General features: G+C 38.3%; 1 protein-coding gene across 3 annotated transcripts in view; it reads left to right on the plus strand.

The window, feature by feature from the left end:
- The window catches only part of EIF2A (eukaryotic translation initiation factor 2A), a 40,905-nt gene extending 28,019 nt beyond the window's left edge, over positions 1-12,886 (plus strand). For all 3 annotated transcript variants that reach the window (XM_032173837.2, XM_058426438.1, XM_032173838.2), the window contains 4 exons: positions 2,124-2,237; positions 8,075-8,203; positions 10,048-10,113; positions 11,206-12,886. In XM_032173837.2, the coding sequence (XP_032029728.1) occupies positions 2,124-2,237; positions 8,075-8,203; positions 10,048-10,113; positions 11,206-11,271 (375 nt within the window). In that variant the 3' untranslated portion in view covers positions 11,272-12,886. The remainder of the gene's footprint in view (positions 1-2,123; positions 2,238-8,074; positions 8,204-10,047; positions 10,114-11,205) is intronic.
- The last annotated feature ends 6,857 nt before the right edge of the window (positions 12,887-19,743 follow it).

A 19,743-nucleotide genomic window follows, 5' to 3' on the forward strand; every position in this document is an offset into this window, starting at 1 on the left:
AGTAGGGGAAAAAAGGTGTTGGGGTTCGTCCCCCACAGAAAAAGTTTTTTATAGGTAAAAATTTATATATAAATTATACTTAAAGAGTATTTATTAGCTTTCCAAAAAACCTTCATCTTTTAAAATGTGTTCGTTGGTCCGGCGTGGGGGTTTCCATCTGTAATCTCAGCACTTTGGGAGACCGAGGGGGGTGGATCGCCTGAGCCCAGGAGTTTGAGACCAGCCAGGGCAACATGGTGAGGCACCGTCACTACTAAAAATACAAAAAAAATAGTTGGGCATGGTGGTGTCTGCCTGTGATCCCAGCAACTCGGGGGTGTTGAGGTGGGAAATTCACTTGAGCCCAGGAGGAGGAGGTTGCAGTGAGCTGAGAAATTAAAATGTGTTCATCAAAAACGTCCCATAATAATTGATAAAACTGAATAAACAAAGTATATTAATAGAATGAAATTATGGGCCGGCCGAGGCGGGCGGATCACGAGGTCAGGAGATCGAGACCATCCTGGCTAACATGGTGAAACCTCGTCTCTACTAAAAATACAAAAAATTAGCCGGGCGAGGTGGCAGGCGCCTGTAGTCCCAGCTACGCGGGAGGCTGAGGCAGGAGAACGGCGTGAACCCCGGGGGGCGGAGCCTGCAGTAAGCCGAGATCGCGCCACTGCACTCCAGCCTGGGTGAAAGAGCGAGACTCCGTCTCAAAAAAAAAAAAAAGAATGAAATTATGCATAATGAGCACATAGTACCAAAACCAGAAAAAACTCATGATTTATAGTAGTTGTGTGGATTTTTTTCGTCTCAAGTGAAAGGCTCTCAGTGGCTACATGATGCTCATAAGTGTGGAAGAGACTTGTAACTTATCTTTTCTTCTTGCCTCATTTTTCATCAAAGTTCTCCTGAGCAGAAACTTTTCAGCCAAAGCAAACTACTACAGAAGAGCCCACTATTGAAAGAATTTTCATATTATGTATGAAACAAATGTTCAGCAAATATTGTATAACTTAAGTAGCATTTTATGCAACATGGATAAAAATGAAATGAAAGAGCCTTACACTCCAAATTTGTCTGCTGTTCTACAAATGTGGGTTCTCATAATATTCAGTTTGTTTCAAGTAGAATATGAACATACCCAGAACTTTGATGACCTGAAATAGTTAATGCATTTGCTAAGATAAGGTCACTTTATGGTTTCTTATTTATTACTCTGCATCTTAAGTGTTTGAGCTCTGCTCATTTCCATATAGGACTTATAAGTAAAATGCAGATCTGAGACCTAGTACTCAAGAAACTTCATGGAGAGCTGGTACTTTTGATGTGCTGAGTTATGATAGAGTCTAAGAGACAGTTAACATTAAAATAATAGCAATATAGATAGAAATCAGTAAGTACATAAATCTGATAGAGAGTTGTAGTGCCATCACTTATACTGTATGTTGTCTAAAACTGTTCTGGAGATACATTGAACCTATAATTCACCATTTTTTCTGTTGTGGAATATAGTTGTTACATGGTTACATAAATATCTGATGTTGGAAATGAGTGTCTTCATTGTGTAATCTGACAAGCCATGTAATTTTTTTTTGGTCTCTTCATATGTCAATCCCAGATTTGTAATTATCTAGTTAATTACTCCTTTCTATTTCATTTATTTTCTTATAATCTATTCTTGTTTTTTCATTTGCTTTTATTTCTAATCTTCTAATCTCTGATTTTACAAGTAAAGATCTAGCAAGTAATTCTTTGTGTGAAGAAAACAAGCGAGGCAACTGGGTTTCTGTTGACAATAGTTAGAACCAAAAAGGCCTCAGAAGAAGCTGTTGTTGGTATCTAGTTTTCATAAGAATCATGTGTCTGTAGTAGTGCTAAGAAAAATTCTGTTTGAACAAAACTAAAGTGAATTTTGCCAGCTCTGATATGATTGAAAGATATAGCAACTGATAGGAAGACCCTAATTAAATCCATCCTGACAGTTGGAGTGTGCCACTACCAGTGAGTTTCGAAATAATCTTTGCTAATGATCTTAAATTTGATAAAATAAGTTTATCCTATATTAGCAGAAGTGTATAATTTGTTGTAGGTGTTTACAACATGGACTCCATTTCAAAATTATTTTACATTTTCCATAGCATGAAGAGGAACCACCTCAGAATATGAAACCACAATCAGGAAACGATAAGCCATTATCAAAAACAGCTCTTAAAAATCAAAAGAAGCATGAAGCTAAGAAAGCTGCAAAGCAGGTATTTGGGGCATTAATCTCATAACAAAACAAATAGTCAGTTATGGCCGGGCGCAGTGGCTCACGCCTGTAATCCCAGCACTTTGGGAGGCTGAGGCAGGTGGATCACTTGAGGTTAGGAGTTCAAGACCAGACTGGCCAACATGGTGAAACCCTGTCTCTACTAAAAATTCAAAAATTAGTTGGCCGTGGCTTATAATCTCAGCTACTCAGGAGGCTGAGGCAGGAGAATTACTTGAACCTGGGAGGTGGAGGTTGCAGTGAGCCATGATTGCGTCACTGCACTCTAGCCTTCCAGCCTGTGCGAGAGAGAGAGACTCCATCTCCAAAAAAAAAAGGCAGTTAAGTTAGCTTTAAGCCTTAAAGTTTAAAGAATTGTGGTCCTAAATACTTGACTGTGACCAGGTGTGGTGGCTCATGCCTGTAACCCAGCACTTTGGGAGGCCAACGTGGGAGAATTGCTTGAGCCCAGGAGTTCGAGACCAGCCTGGGCAACATAGTGAGACCCCTATCTCTACGAAAAATTTTTTGCTGGGCATGATGGCATGTACCCCGTAGTCCCAGCTACTTGGGAAGCTGAGATGGTAGGATCACTTGAGCTTGGGAGGTTGAGGCTGCAGTGAGCTGTGATTGTACCACTCCAGCCTGAGTGACAGAGCAAGACCATGACTTGGAAAAAAAAGAAAAAAAGCACAAAAAACCTTGGCTCTTACCTTATAAAATGTAGTTGGAGTTAGACTTAAATAGGCAGAGTATCTTTCTTTTGTTTGCCTGTGAATTTCTAAGTAATCTTGTCTATATGATGGGTGACAAAAGAAACTGGACTTGACATCGTAACCTGAGACACTAATGGTATTATGTAAGCACGTTACTTGCTGTAGACCCTTTTGGTGGCACTTGTGTGAAGTGGTGTAGTTTGCTTTCCTTGAAGCATGTATTTACTAAGAGAAGCTGGAAATTACATGACTAGAAAGCCATTTGGGCACTCAGTATTATAGTACTATATGAAATTATTTAACTGGGAATTGAAATACCAGAAGTACCCAAATAATGGGATATTTCCAGAATAGTTTCTTATTTGATTATGTAGTTGAAAAGCCACACCAGTGTAAATAATTGACAAATTGTGATATTGTGTAGCTCATGGTGATAATGTGATTGGCTGGGCTGGGGATGTCTGGTTAGTGAAGTTATGGTGATCACATCTTTGCAATTCAGGTAGAGTACATGTCTCAATCCATTCAGGCTGCTACCTTATACTAGATAATTTATAAACAAATTTATTGCTCACAGTTCTAGAAGCTGGGGTGCTGGCAGATTTGGTATCTGGTGAGAACCCGTTCATCATAGATGGCACCTTCTTTCTGTGTGTCCTCCCATGGTGGAAGGGGCAGTGGAGCTCTCTTTGGTCTCTTTTATAAAGCTACTAATCTCATTCTTGAGGGTGGAATCCTCATGACTTAATCATTTTCCAAATGCCCCACCTTTTAATACTATTACATTGAGTATTACGTCCCAAACTATGAATTTGAGGGAAATACCAATATGTCAGACCGTAGCAGTGGGGTAGGATTTTTGGATTTTTTGTTTTCGTTTTTTTTGAGACACTCTCTGTCTCACTCTGTTATCTAGGCTGGAGTGCAGGGGCATGATCACGGCTCACTGCAACCCCAAACCCTGAGCTCAAGTAGTCCTGCCTCAGCTTCCCAAGTAACTAGGACTGTACATGTACACCACCATTCCCAACTAATTTTTTTATTTTTGTAAAGATAGGTTATCACTATGTTTTTCAGGCTGGAAATGGGCGTAGGTTTTTTTGGTTTTGTTTTGGTTTTGTTTTTTTTTTTGAGACCGAGTTTTGCCATGTTGCCCAGGCTAGTCTCAAACTCCTGAGCTCAAGCAGTCCTTCCACCTCAGGCTCCCAAAGTGCTTGGATTACAGGCGTGAGCTACTGTGCCCATTCTAGAAAGGGCAGATTTTTAACAGCTGGTTGCTATATCACCAGTACAGTCCTGCTGATAATTCTTGAATTTTGACAGGTCTAGGCTGGTTATGTGTTTTGGGAGGCAGTTACTATTTTAAGATGTAGAATTGTATTATGCAACCATATTCTGCTAAAATCTGGACTTTTAGAAAAACCATTTTGCTCATTTGTAGTTAATATGTTTCATCCCCAGAAGTATCTTTTAATTGGTCAGCTTTAGGTTATTCCAAGTAAAAATGATCTATTCCATGCATTTGATATTAGCTTTATATAAAAGCAAGTCTTGTCCCTTCATCAGTACAAGTAGGGACCTCTACTGGCCCTGGATATTACAACTCAGTAGTATCCTTACAACTTGATAACTAAGATGCCCTTTGAGTTTTAGGACCTCTCTGAAACCCACTCAACTTAGAATTCTATTTTTATAAGCAAAGTTTCTTCCACTTTATCAAAAGATATTTTTAATATGACCATTGGTGATACTGGATTAAGATTCCTTATACTTATTATATAAATAATTACTTACATAATTACATGATTATAATTATTAATAATTATAACCATTAATTAATATACTAAATTATAATTGTATTATTATAAAAATACAAATTCTATTAGTTTATACATTTTATAATACAAATTATTTGATAATTATTTCACAATTAATATAATGAAATTATTATTGTAAATAATGGTTATTTATAACTCTCAGTTATAAATGTGTAACTCTTTATAGCTCATGGTAATTGTGTGATCAGCTGGACTGATCAGTTATAAATTTACACCTCTCAGTTATATGTTTATACCCATCACTTTTTTTTTTAAAAGAGCCAATACAGTCATCAAGCACCTACACACGTTTTTTACTAAAGATGATACCAAAGGTGATACCAGTAATCTCTCATTGTGGAGTTGCTTTTTGAGTTGTTTTTCCAGTAACAGCAAAGGTTTTCAACTTGCAAGATAAACTATTCAGTATGTATTTTGGGGATGACTGGCTGAAGTTGGTAAAAGTTATGGCTGTGTGATGGAACAAAGCTAAATGGCCCTTGACAGAATCTCACTTTATCCAGGCCTTCTTAGTCCTGACTCTGAAGTAAATAGTCAAAGACAGAGCAGTCAGATGTATATAATCTAACTAGTATTTTTATAAACTGGTGATAATTTTATAAGTTTGTTGACTTTACCAAAAAAGAGTTGAAACATAAGAATTTAATCTTACCATATATACGTCCTTTCTAGAGAATGGCTAGAATTTAAGTATAATAATGCAGACATTTCAACTTGTTCTTGGTTAGTTTGTGGGGAAAAATAAATTTTATATAGCACTTAATGGTTTTTCACATGTATAACATTAACCTTTCTTCCTAGAGAGTTATATTCTTAGCTCATTACAAACAACTAAAATTTTATATTTTTAAAATCTGATATCAAAAGTGAATTTTGATAGGCAGAATATCCCCTCTTCTTTTATTTACTCTTCTAATTTAATTTTATATTGTGAAAAATATAAACTGCCTATTACCAGAACTTATAGGCTCCTTAAGAGGAGAAACAATATTTTCTTTTGAATTCTCAAAGTGCCTGGTAATTTGTTTTCATGTAGAAGGTAAGGAATTGTTTACTAAAGAGTACCAAAAAGTGAAACCAACATGACTTTAAAAAGAAAAATTGGCTGGGCGCAGTGGCTCACGCCTGTAATCCCAGCATTTTGGAAGGCTGAGGTGGGCGGATCACCTGAGGTCTGGAGTTCGATATCAGCCTGGCTAACATGGTGAAACCCCATCTCTACTAAAAATACAAAATCAGTTGGGTGTGGTGGCAGGTGCCTGTAATCCCATCTACTTGGGAGGCTGAGGCAGGAAAATCGCTTGAACCCGGGAGGCGGAGGTTGCAATGAGCTGGAATCATGCCACTGCACTCCAGCCTAGACTCTGTCTCCAAAAAAAAAAAAAGAGAGAAAAATTGACTTCAATTCTGTATTTTCTAAAAACTCTTAAGCAGACTTTTAGAGTTGAAGATCTAGAAGTGATACCCTATTCTGTGTTCCCTGAGGATGCTTTAAAAGTTCAGAGTATCCTACCCAGAACTCTGAGTAAAAGGTTATGGAGACCTGGAGCATTATATATATATATTCCACTGGAAATTCTATAAGAAGTAGAAACCCTACCTTGGAGCCAATAAATACTTATATAACTTTTTTCCCCTCTTACCAAAATAGATATCTTGTCATAATTATAAAGGAAGAGTCATTCCTTTACTTTTTAATTTATTTAGCCCGTGCAACGAAGCAAGTATTATGCTGGGGGCTCAGTTCTAATGGGGAATGGTAGAATATGGTGTTAACCATAGGGAAAAATACTGGGCATTATGAGAGCCTGGGAAAGGTGCGACTATCCAGTCTTAAGGTGGGGAGATTTTCCAGAAGACTTAAAGGATAAGTAGGGTTCAGCCAGGTGACTTGTGGGGGAAGGTGTTCTAGGCACAAGGAACAATATATAGTAGTCTCCCTTTATCCTGGAGGGGCAGAGCTGTGCCTGAAACCACAGATAGTACTGAACCCTATAGAGACTGTGATACACAGTAAGAGATTAACAGTAACTCATAAGAAAATAGAGCAATTATAATAATATACTGTAATAAAAGATATGTGAATATGGTCTCTCAAAATATCTAATTGTGTTGTATTCACCCTTTTTGCGACAATGTGAGATGGTACAATGCCTGTGTGGTAAGATGAATGACCATGGCTGTAACTTGCAGTTCGAGGTGCAACTGCAAAACTAGCACTAATCTCTTTTTTCTTCTTCCCAAGTTCATGGATAGGTTTATTCTTACTGTAAATCATAGCAAATCAGCATACAATATTTTTTATTCCTTATTAAGAACTTTCACCTTTTCACTTAAAGGGAGCACTTTACAGCTTCTCTTTGGCATATCCGAACTGCCAGCATCACTACTCTGCACTTTGGGACCATTATTAAATAAAATAAGGGTTACTTAAACACAAGTACTGTTGATACCGTGACAGTCGATCTGATAACCAAGACAGCTACTAGTGAAAAATAGGTGGGGAGCGAATACACTGTGGATACACTGGATAAAAGAATGATTCTTGTTCTAGGCAGGATGCTGAGAGATTTCATCACACAGCTTAAAACTTATGAATTGTTTATTTCTGGGATTTTCCATGTAATATTTTTGGGCTGCAGTTGACCCTTGGTTACTGAAACCATGGTTAAGGGAGACTGCTGTACACAAAGGCCAGGGGCAAGAGTATACAGCACCTTAGCAGAAATAAAAGTGATTCAGAATCAGTGAGGAGGGACAAGAAAAGTTATCAGAGGTCTGATCATATTGGAAGCATTATAGCATCCCTTTAAGGGGAAAAAAGTTTTGTGGTACTTTGTTGCAAAGCCGAATTGATCTGATTATAAGTTGATATCTGTAGGATTCTTATTCTTGTAGCATAATCCATTACAGGTACTTGATCATACATATTCTTTATAGTTTTGGAGAGAGCCTTGTAAGAGTGAAACTTCAAACACCTTAAATAGAAAAGCCCTCTCATATGTTGAAACCGTCTATCTACTGTCACATCTCAGAATATGCAAAAGTTTGGAATGCTTGCTGGCTGGTACAGAAACCTCCTAGTTTACTCTGATAAGGTCATTTTATTTCTAATATGGGAGTATGTAGCATACTTCATGAGACCTTTAATTCAGATTCTTTATATAAAATGTAGATAAAATCACATATTTAGTTTCTGTATTCCATATGCCAAAGCTATGTTGATTTAAATACTGTAATGTTTTTGGTTTTTAAAATTGAATTTAAAAAAATATTTCCTGCAGGAAGCAAGAAGTGACAAGAGTCCAGATTTGGCACCTACTCCTGCCCCACAGAGCACACCACGAAACACTGTCTCTCAGTCAATTTCTGGGGACCCTGAGATAGACAAAAAAATCAAGAACCTAAAGAAGGTGAGAGACTTAAATGAAAAACAGACGTGCATATTGAAAGGTGTACATGAAAATTATATAAGTAAGGGAGTACTTAGATGCCTAAAGACAGGTATCTAAGAAGTGGGTATCAGCAGTTCTCATTGTTGTTTTCTTACTATGAAGCACTGTTCACTTAGGAATGGTATTGATTTTAGTTATATTCACAAATGTCTGAAGACTCTTAGTACTTTGATTTTTGGAGTAATAAAATTTAGCATGCATCAGCATAGAAATATACTGAACACTTTTTTTTTTTTTTTTGAGACAGAGTCTCGCCCTGTCACCCAGGCCGGAGTGCAGTGGCACAACCTCCGCTCACTGCAACCTCTGCCTCCCAGGTTCAAGCGATTCTCCTGCCTCAGCCTCCCGAGTAGCTGGGACTACAGGTGTGCACCACCACACCTGGCTAATTTTTATATTTTTAATAGAGACGGAGTTTCATCATGTTGGCCAGACTGGTCTCAAACTCCTGACCTCAGTTAATCCACCCGCCTCGACCTCCCAAAGTGCTGGGATTCGTGAGCTTCCTCGCCTGGCCACTGAACACTTTTTTATTTTATTTTATGTTATGTTATGTTATGTTATGTTATGTTATGTTATGTTATGTTATGTTATGTTATGTTATGTTATGTTATGTTATTTTGAGACAGAGTCTTGCTCTGTCGCCCAGGTTGGAGTGCAGTGGCGCGATCTCGGCTCACTGCAAGCTCCACCTCCCCGGTTCACACCATTCTCCTGCCTCAGCCTCCCGAGTAGCTGGGGCTACAGGCGCCCGCCACCACACCTCGGTAATTTTTTATATTTTTTGTAGAGACGGGGTTTCACCGTGTTAGCCAGGATGGTTTCGATCTGACCTCATGATCTGCCTGCCTCGGCCTCCCAAAGTGCTGGGATTACAGGCATGAGCCACTGCGCCCGGCCACTCAACATTTTTATACTCAGTATTTCATTAGATACCTTGTGATAAGTAGGGGCAGATATTTATCCTAGTTTTGAAGATGAAGAGACAGAGACAAAAAAGAAGTGTATTGACTTGTGATATTGCAGCCAGTGTGCTGGGGTGGCCCTGGAGATAAAAAAAAAGGTCTCTAGAGCCCTTCACAGCTGCATTATGAGGTTTCTCTTTCATTCACTTTTTATCAGGCAGGACTTTGGACCAACAGTCTTTCAGAATGCTCTCATTGAGATTTCTCTCAAAGCCAGAAACATCACCCAGGTCCAATGGGGCATTGAAATGTGCCATTACTGATACATTTATATATACACATACATACATGATAACATTAATTAAAAGTCTGAGAAAAGGCCAGGCGCGGTGGCTCACGCTTGTAATCCCAGCACTTTGGGAGGCCGAGGCGGGCGGATCACGAGGTCAGGAGATCGAGACCACGGTGAAACCCCGTCTCTACTAAAAATACAAAAAAAATTAGCCGGGCGTGGTGGCGGGCGCCTGTAGTCCCAGTTACTCGGAGAGGCTGAGGCAGGAGAATGGCGTGAACCCGGGAGGCGGAGCTTGCAGTGAGCCGAGATTGCGCCACTGCACCCCAGCCTGGGTGACAGAGCGAGACTCCGTCTCAAAAAAAAAAAAAAAAAAAAAAGTCTGAGAAAAATATCTTGCCAAATCTCATGTTTTTAACATTTACAATTTTGCATTTAACTTTAAAAAACAGTTTATCCCAGCATTTTAACAGACCATTATTGATACAAGTGTAAGATAATTAATCTCCTTACTTGAGTTTCACATTCTTAATAAGGAAGTGACTTTGAAGTGCATTTGAAGTGACTTTTCTTCCTTGCTCTTGACTCATATTTGATGTTTGCAGAAACTGAAAGCAATCGAACAACTGAAAGAACAAGCAGCAACTGGAAAACAGCTAGAAAAAAATCAGGTACTTTCTGCATTTTTCATTTAGGCTTGTGGTGACCACCAGCCTTCCCCCTTTTATTATAAACAAGTATTTAGTCAGGTAAAATAGCACATGGAGTTTAAAAACTTATTTTGAAAACCATATGCCATATTCTTTTTAATGTTTTTACTTTTAAATAGCTTTACTCTTAAATAGAAGAGATATGGTATTGATCATGTGAATGAAAAAGTCAATATTCCTAAGAGGCATACTATGCTATTACTGCTGAAAATAATAGCAATTTGTTATATTAGACAAATATAAGATTCTCTCAAGGCCAAGGTGGGTGGATCACCTGAGGTCAGGAGTTCGAGACCAGCCTGACCAACATGGTGAAACCCCATCTCTACTAAAAATATAAAAGTATCCGGGTGTGGTGGCACGTACCTGTAATCCCAGCTACTTGGGAGGCTTAGGTAGGAGAATTGTTTGAACCTGGCAGGCAGAGGTTGCAGTGAGCCGAGATCGTGCCATTGCACTCCAGCCTGGGCAACAAGAACGAAACCGTCTCACCAAAAAAAATATATATTTTGGAGCTCCTTTATATGAGTCTCTCTCTCTCTCTCTCTATCTATCTCTCTATCTCTCAGGGCATGTGTGTGTGTTAGTTTCTCTGGAAAACCCTGACTAATACAGATTAGGTAATACATAATGCCTAATACATAACTAATATATGGGCAGGAAGTTAATAGACTGTGCCACCTTAAAACTCCTAAATATTCCTAAGAGGCATACTATGCTATTACTGCTGAAAATAATAGCAATTTGTTATATTAGACAAATTTAAGATTCTCCCAAGTACCTATTTGCCTTTTCCCTCCTCCTTTCAACATTTTTAAGCCCAAATATAGAACTGAAAATTTTGGGGGCCCAAAGGGATGCAATAAGACAGTGTCTGTTCTTTTCACCCTCAATTCATACCAGATAACAAATTAGAATTTGTTTCTAACCTGTATTTTAAAATCTGTTTACTAGTGAACATAATAAATTGTCAGAAATATCATTTTTTTCTGTATTTTGGTTACATATCCAGTAATTATTTCATAATAACTTCATTGTTTCAAACTTTTCTAGTTGGAGAAAATTCAGAAAGAAACAGCCCTTCTCCAGGAGCTGGAAGATTTGGAATTGGGTATTTAAAGATTCACGGAAAGCAAGTTGATGACCAGAAATCAGTGCAAACACATCTTCTGTTAAACCCATTGGTATACACAGAATATTCCTGTGCCCACACTTAATGTCAATCTATAATTTTAACCATTTATCCAAGATTCTACATAAGTGTAAAATTATTTAATAATGTCTATTAAATTGATATTTATATCTTGCCTTCTAGATCATGTCAATATGTGGTACAGAAAAGAGATACGTGAATTTTTTAGCTAAGCTTGACAGATTGAAAGACAAGTGTCTTTTTTTTATAGAGGGAGATATATACCATATAATTGAATAAAGACACTTTAAATTTAATCACTTTGTTTTTATTGTAAGTTCCTTAGTTCAGATATCCTTTATTAATTTGTAAAACTACTTAATTCTCACAAGACTCTATGAAGTAATTGTTATAATCTCTATTTTATAAATGAAAAAAATAAGGCCATAAAATTAAGAAATTTGTCAGTGTCTCAAAGCTAGGAAATGGCCATCTAATCCCAGAGCCTATGCTTTAGGTCACTATGATATACTACTCCTGTATCCTCAGGTAATGTATCATTTAGTAACACTAAGCACCCTGCTTAGTTTTCATGGATACTGCCAAATTGCCCTATCTCAAGCTTTATACTTGCACCATTTAAAGTTTTCCACACTGTTGTCAATATCAGAAGTGATAAGGCTTTGAAATGTTCGCCACTTTGATAAAGAGGAAATGATAGTTCGTTACTGTTATCTACATGTATTTTTATTAGAAATGGGTTATGTACTTTTCCACGTTTGATAGTCGGTTGTATTTCTTTAGTGAATTGATTTTTCTTTTCCTTTGCCCATTTCTCTGTTTGTATGTTTGACTTTCTTCTTAATTTGTAAGAGTATCCTATGTAGTAACAAAATCCTTTTTTAAAAAATTTTAAAGAAAAAATATACACAGGACTTTTTTTTGATTCAAAAAATACAAAGGCATGCAATGAAAATTAAGTCTGTTCCACTACCACATTTTCCAGTTTTTTGTGTGTCCTTCTAATGATAGATAGCATATGAGTATTCAAGTATACATATACATACACTTAAAAAAAAAAAGATGGCATATACTCACTGTTCTGTTTGGGGTTTTTTGGTGGTGGTGTGTGTTTGTTTTTAGAGACAGGGTCTCACTCTGCCTCCCAGGTTGGAGTGCACCTTGAACTCCTAGTCTCAAGTGATCCTTCACCTCAGCCTCCCAAGTATCTGACACTACAGGCTTGCATCACTATGCCCAGCTTATATTCACCATAGTGGTTCTGTACTCCCTTAAAATATTTTGGAGGCCAGGCATGCTGGCTCACACCTGTAATCCCAGCACCTTGGGAGGCCAAGGTGGGTGGATCACCTGAGGTCAGGAGTTTGAGACCAGCCTGACCAACACGGTGAAACCCCCATCTCTACTAAAAATACAAAAGTATCCAGGTGTGGTGGCACATACCTGTAATCCCAGCTACTTGGGAGGCTGAGGTAGGAGAATTGTTTGAACCTGGCAGGCAGAGGTTGCAGTGAGCCGAGATCGCGCCATTGCACTCCAGCCTGGGCAACAAGAGCGAAACCGTCTCACCAAAAAAAAAAAAAAAAATTTTGGAGCACCTTCTGTATGTGTGTCTCTCTCTCTCTCTCTCTCTCTCTCTCTCTCTCTATCTCTATCTCTATCTCTCGGGGAATGTGTGTGTGTTTGTTTCTCTGGAAAACCCTGACTAATACAGATTAGGTAATACATAATGCCTAATACATAACTAATATATGGACAGGAAGTTAATAGACTGTGCCACCTTAAAACTCATATGTTGAAGCCCTAACCTCCAAGGTGATGGTATTGGGAGATGGGCCTTTTGGAAGGTAAGTGTGTTTAAATGAGGTGAAGAGGTTGGGGCCTTCATGATGGGATTAGTGTCCTTACAAGAAAAGACACCAGAGAGCTTGTTCTGTCTCTTTGGGCCATGTGAAGATATGGTGAGAAAGCAGCTGGCTGTAAGCCAGAGAGTCCTCACCAGAACCTAACCATGCTGGTGATATCCTCATCTCAGACTTCTAACCTCCAGAACTGTGAGAAAATTAACTTCCTTTGTTTAAACCACCTAATCTGGTATTTTGTTATGGCAGCCTGAGCAGACCAATATAGATTGTATAAATTTCAGTTTGTTTAACAGTAAAGGACAACTAATGAATCAAGGAAGACTTTATGGGAAAAACTAAGATTTAACATGCTCTAAATAGAAAAATGGTTTGCTTTTTTTTTAAGGCTTAACGTGTTCATCATGGTTGGCAGCTAAGTAGAGGAAGAGCCAAGTCCAGAATCTAACATTTGGACTTCCCCTCATGTTGCCCAGACTGGTCTCAAACTCCTCAGCTCAATCTGCCCACCTCGGCCTCCCAAAATGCTGGGATTACAGTCATGAGCCACTGCAGCCGGCCTACATTTTAAAATGGTTGGAAAATCAAAAGATTATTTGATGACATGTGAAAATGGTATAAAACTATGTGAAATCTATTGTCCATAAGTAAAGTTTTCGTTGAACACAGCCATGCTCACTCATTAACTTATTTTCCGTGGCTGCTTTCATGCTGCAACTGCAGAGTTGAATATTTCCAACAGGTCATGTTTTTGCAATGCCTGAAACATTTACTCTATGGCATTTTACAGAAAAATATTGCTAATTCCTTTGTATTCTGTAGAAGAATACAAAATAACATGGAAATAACCATATAATTATGTTGCTTCTTGTATTCTCCACTATATAAACTCCTAGAAGTGGAATTCTTGAGTCATGTCACATTAGAAAATTTAGGCCAGGCACTAATTTAGGCTCATGCCTGTAATCCCAGCACTTTATAAGACTCAGGCTGGAGGATCACTTGAGCCCAGAAGATTGAGGCTGCAGTGAGCCATGATCATGCCACTGCACTCCAGCCTGGGTGACAGAGAAAGACCCTGCCTCCAAAACAACAACAAAATGTAAATACTTTTTGTTGTTACTATTATCATCATCATCTTTATTTTACTTGCTGATTTTCTCCTTCACTATGTTTGGGGTTTTTTTACTCAATTTATTTTCACATTTGGTACTGTTATTACTCTGAGACTGTTGTTTTTATTTAGTGGAAGCATAATCAAGTTACTTAAGTGAATCAGATGTGACTCCGCAATTGGCATTTTAACATCTAATTTTGAGACAAAGTCTTGCTCTGTTACCCAGGCTGGAGTGCAGTGTCTCGATCTCAGCTCACTGCAACCTCTGCCTCCTGGGCTCAAGCAATTCTTGCGCCTAAGCCTCTGAGTAGCTGAGATTACGGGCGTGCACCACCACGCCTGGCTAATTTTTGTATTTTTAGTAGTAGAGATGGGATTTCGCCATGTTGGCCAGGCTGGTCTCCAACTTCTGGCCTCAAGTGATCCGCCTATCTCGGCCTCCCAAGCTTTGGGATTACAGGCATGAGCCACTGCTCCTGGCCTTAAACTTTGTTTAAAAAAAAGAAATAAAGCAATGGGCCAGATTGGTTTTGACACAGATTGAACAATTTAAACATTTATTGCTCAAAAGATTAATGAAGATCATGGGCCAGGAATCTGCTTCAGACAAACTGTTAAACTAGTTTTTAAAAACTAAATTGAACATTTTCTAAATTTATACCCCTTGCCAAGTAAAAAATAAAACACATACATTCCAAAATAAATTTAATATCAGAAATTCTGTGATGTTTGTGTTGCAATCCAAAAAGGTGAAAAGGTAAGATGTTGAGTTTTCCAAAAGTAAATTATAAGGTGAGCATTTTATCCTTGGCTTTTCAGCTCTCTATGGAAAGACACAATCCATTAATAGTCATAGACCTGCTGACTGTCTGTAACCCCTGCATCAGATCAGTGGTAATGTAGAGTCGATGAGGTTAAGTGGCAGGCATGGACACGGCGGCAGTTGTAAAGAGCTGCTTACACCAAAGGCTTGCCCTGAATGCAGGGCTGATTGCCTGCTCACAGTTCGTCTTGTGACTGGCAAGTGTCCTGTTAGTGTGGTTGTAGGATGACAGGGGCCTCACAATTTCCAAAAAAATTATTTTGTAGGGGAGGAGCATTCTTCTACTCTTCAGGACTCTGAGGAGGTCTACATCATCTGAACCTCAGTACTGTCTTTGGAAAGCAGTTTGCAGGACTGCGACCAGAGGAAATGCTTCAACTATTTGTTCTCTGCACCTGGGGGATGAAAGTCTTTGCCCTGAAGTGTGGTAGCCAGTGATCTAATCAGCTACAGTTATGTGCCACATAGAGACGTTTTTGTCACTGACAAACTGCAAATATGATAGTGGTCCCATAAGCTTATAATGGAGCCGAAAAATTCCTATCTCCCAGTGGCATGATAGCCTTCTAATGCCCTAGCACAACATATTACTCACTTGTTTGTAGTGATGCTGTTTGTAAACAAACCTGTGCTGCCAGTCCTATAAAGGTCTAGCACATACAATTATGTACAGTACATAATACTAGATAATTATAAATGACTGTTACTGGTTTATGTATTTACTATACTAGTTATTTTAGAGTGTACCCCTACTTTAGAAAGTTAACTGTAAAACAGCCTCAGGCATGCCCTTCAGGAGGAGTTCCAGAAGGCACTGTTACTGTAGGATATGACAGCTCCATGTGTGTTATTGCCCCTGAACACCTTCCAGTGAGACAAGATGTGGAAGTGAAGACAGTGACATTGATGATCCTGATCAATAGCCCCTACATGGCTGGGGCTAATGTATGGGTTTGTGTCTTTAAAAGTTAAAAAGAAAAAAAAAAAATAGAGGAAAGCTTTTAGAGCAAGGATATAAAGAAAGAAATATTTTTGTACAGCTGTACAATGTGTGTGAATGTGTTTTTTGGTTTTTGTTTTGAAACGGTCTCATTCTGTCACCCAGACTGGAGTGCAGTGGCACAATCTTGGCTCACTGCAACCTCTGCCTCCCAAGCTCAAGTGATCCTCCCAGCTCAGGCTCCCAAGTACCTGGGACTACAGGCATGCACCACTGCACTCAGCTAATTTTTTTACTTTTGGTAGAGAGGAGATCTCACTATGTTGCTCAGGCTGGTCTTGAACTCCTGGGCTCAAGGGATCATCCCACCTCAGCCTCCCAAAATGTTGGGATTATAGGCTTGTTCTGGCCAATGTGTGTTTTAACCTAAGTGTTACTGTGAGTCAAAAAGTTATATAAAATTAAAAGTTTGTAAATTTAAAAAGTTACAGTAAGCTAAGGTTAATTGATTATTTAAAAAAATTATTTTTAGCATAGCCTAAGTGTACAGTGTTTATAAAGTCCATAGTAGTGTACACTAATGTCCCTGGCCTTCATGTTCACTCACCACTCACTCATTGACTTGCCCAGGACAACTTCTAGTCCCACAAATTCCATTCAAGTTAAGTACCCTATATGGGTGTACCATTTTTTATCTTTTATGTCATATTTTTACTGTACCTTTTCTACATTTACATATGTTTAGATAGACAAATACCATTGCTCAGAGCATCAATACAGTAACATATTGTACAGGTTTGTGGCTTAGGAGCAATAGGCTATACCATCTAAGTTTATGTAAGTACACTGTATGTTCACACAGTGAGGAAATCGCCTAGTGACACATTTCTCAGAACCCATCCCTGTTAAGTGACACATGGCTGTTCTTGAGCTACTGCTTCATAGGCCACTCCCTCCCTCTATAATGCTCCGCTTTGTTCTTGGAATCTCTCGAGTACTTCGCATCTCCAAACTTCATTTCACCGCTGGTATGTTGTGGAAATTATAGGTAAACCAATTAGTATGAATCCATCTACTTTCTGTTTTCTAGAGTTTTTAATACAGTTTCTGAACCACTGGTCCTTCTTTCCTGGAGGTATTGCAGTTTCTGGACCACTGGTCCTTCTTTCTTTTCAGTGTTGCCACAAAATTATTGCTTGTACCACTTTCCTGTCATGTCACTCAGATCCTAAGAAGAGGTAGGCAGATGCATGTGCTTAGTCTGTTGTCTTAAATTGGAAGTCAGACAAGCACACTTCTAAAGGTTTTTTGTATTTTATAATATATGTATACATTTTGAGACAGGGTCTTGCCTTGTTGCCTAGGCTGGAGTGCAGTGACATGATCACAGCTCACTGCTCAAGTGATCCCCCAGCTCACTGCCTCCCCAGTAGCTGGGAACTACAGGCATGCACCACCATGCCCAGCTAATTTTTGTATTTTTTGTTGAGACAGGATTTCGCCATGTTGCCCAAACTGGTGTCAAACTCCTGGGCTCAAGCAATCCACCGATCTCAGCCTATATATATATATATATATATATATATATATATATACACACACATATATATGTGTATATATATGTATATATGTATGTGTATATATGTATATGTATATATGTATGTGTATATATGTATATATATATATTAAAAACATGAATGTAAAAATTAAAAGCATTTTACTTGGTTCACCTAAACCAATTCCTCATATTGACACTAGAGGGTTCTAAGGATCTGGAGTATGGGGAAATTAATGAGGAATTCAAAATTTTAGAACATAACTGGAAAATATGTTCACTCACTTAAAACTTGCCATTTTAGTAGCCTGGATTACTGCTATTTATTTATTTATTTAGAGACAGGGTCTTACTCTGTTGTCTAGTCTGTCTTTTCTCATTGTCAAACTTAACCCTCTTTAGCCTTTTGCCATCAGACTTATTCCCACCCTCCTGCTAAACTTATTCTGTAATAGTGGTCTCTTATTGGTGCAAATGAATCATGTTCCAACAGTTTGTTTAGAAGTCAACTATTTGCAGAGAGGACTGTGTTTTCCTATTGAAAGAATATTATAAATTGTCATTGGTGTTGAGGTGAGCCTCTGAAAACCTTAAATGCAAAAACTGGGTATAGGATCATTAAAAAAAAAAAAAGTTTAAAATCACTTAAATTTTCAAGAGAATGAGAAGCCACAGAAAATATTTGAAAAAGATGTATCTGATAAAGAGGTATTATCCAAAATATACAAAGAAATCTCAAAACTCCACAGTAAGCAAACAACTTTGTATATTAAAGTTGAAAATTCATTTAAAAATATATAAAAGTTGTTTAATATATAAAGTTAAGTTTGATTTAAAAATGGGCCAAAGACCTTAACAGACATCTCATCAAAGATGATATACAGATGGAAAATAACCACATGAAAAGATGCTCTGCATCATACATCATCAGGGAAATGCAAATTAAAACGTTAGTCAAATACCTCTTTACACCTATTAGAATGGCCAAAACCAAACACACTGACAACATCAAATGCTAATGAGGATGGGGAGCAACAGGAACTCTCATTTATTGCTGGTGGGAATGCAAAATGGTACAGCCACTTTGGAAGACAGTTTGGCAGTTTCTTACTAAACTAAGTATAGTTTATTACTATACTTTTAACATACAATCCAGCATGCCACTCCTTGGAATTTACCTAATGGAGTGGAAAACTTAGGTCTACACAAAAACCTGCATACATCGATAGCAAACTTATTTATAATTGCCAAAACTTGGAAGCAACCAAGATGTCCTTCAATGAGTGAATAAACTGATACATCCAGACAATGGAATATATCTAGGACTAAAAAGAAATGCACTAACAAGCCATGAAAAGACAGAAGAAACTTAAATACATATTACTAACTGAAAGAAGCCAATCTGAAAAGGCTTCATACTGTATGATTTCAACTACATAATATTCTCAAAAAGACAAAACTATGGAGACAATGAAAAGGTCAGTAGCTGCCAGGTATTAGTGGGGAGGGTAAATATTTAGGACAGGGAAAATATTCTGTATGATGCTGTAACGATGGATACATGTCATTAAACATGTTTCCAAATCCACAGACTATACAACACCAAGAGTGAACCCTAATGTAACCTATGGACTTTGATTATGATGTGTCAAGGCCAGGTCATCCTTTACAACAAATGACACATTCTGGTGGGGGATGTTGATAGTAAGGGAGGCTATGCATGCAGGGGGTATGTGTGAAATGTGTACTTTCTGCTCAATTTTGCTGTGAACCTACAACTCCCAAAAAATTGTCTTTAAAAAATTATTTAATATTTAAAAATTAATGCCACAATAAGAAATAAGAAAATAGGGGCCAGGCACAGTGGCTCACGCCTGTAATCCCAGCACTTTGGGAGGCCGAGGTGGGCAGATCACAAGGCCAGGAGTTCGAGACCAGCCTGGCCAACATGGAGAAACCCCATCTCTACTAAAAATACAAAAACTAGCTGGGCATAGTGGCAGGAGCCTGTGATCCCAGCTACTTGGGAGGCTGAGGCAGGAGAATCACTTGAACCTGGGAGGCAGAGGTTGCAGTGAGCCGAGATCACACCATTGCACTCCGGCCTGGGCTACAAGAGCAAAACTCCGTCTCACAAAAAA

The sequence above is a fragment of the Hylobates moloch genome, unplaced genomic scaffold (assembly GCF_009828535.3).
Source record: "Hylobates moloch isolate HMO894 unplaced genomic scaffold, HMol_V3 SCAFFOLD_13, whole genome shotgun sequence".
NCBI lineage: Eukaryota > Metazoa > Chordata > Mammalia > Primates > Hylobatidae > Hylobates > Hylobates moloch.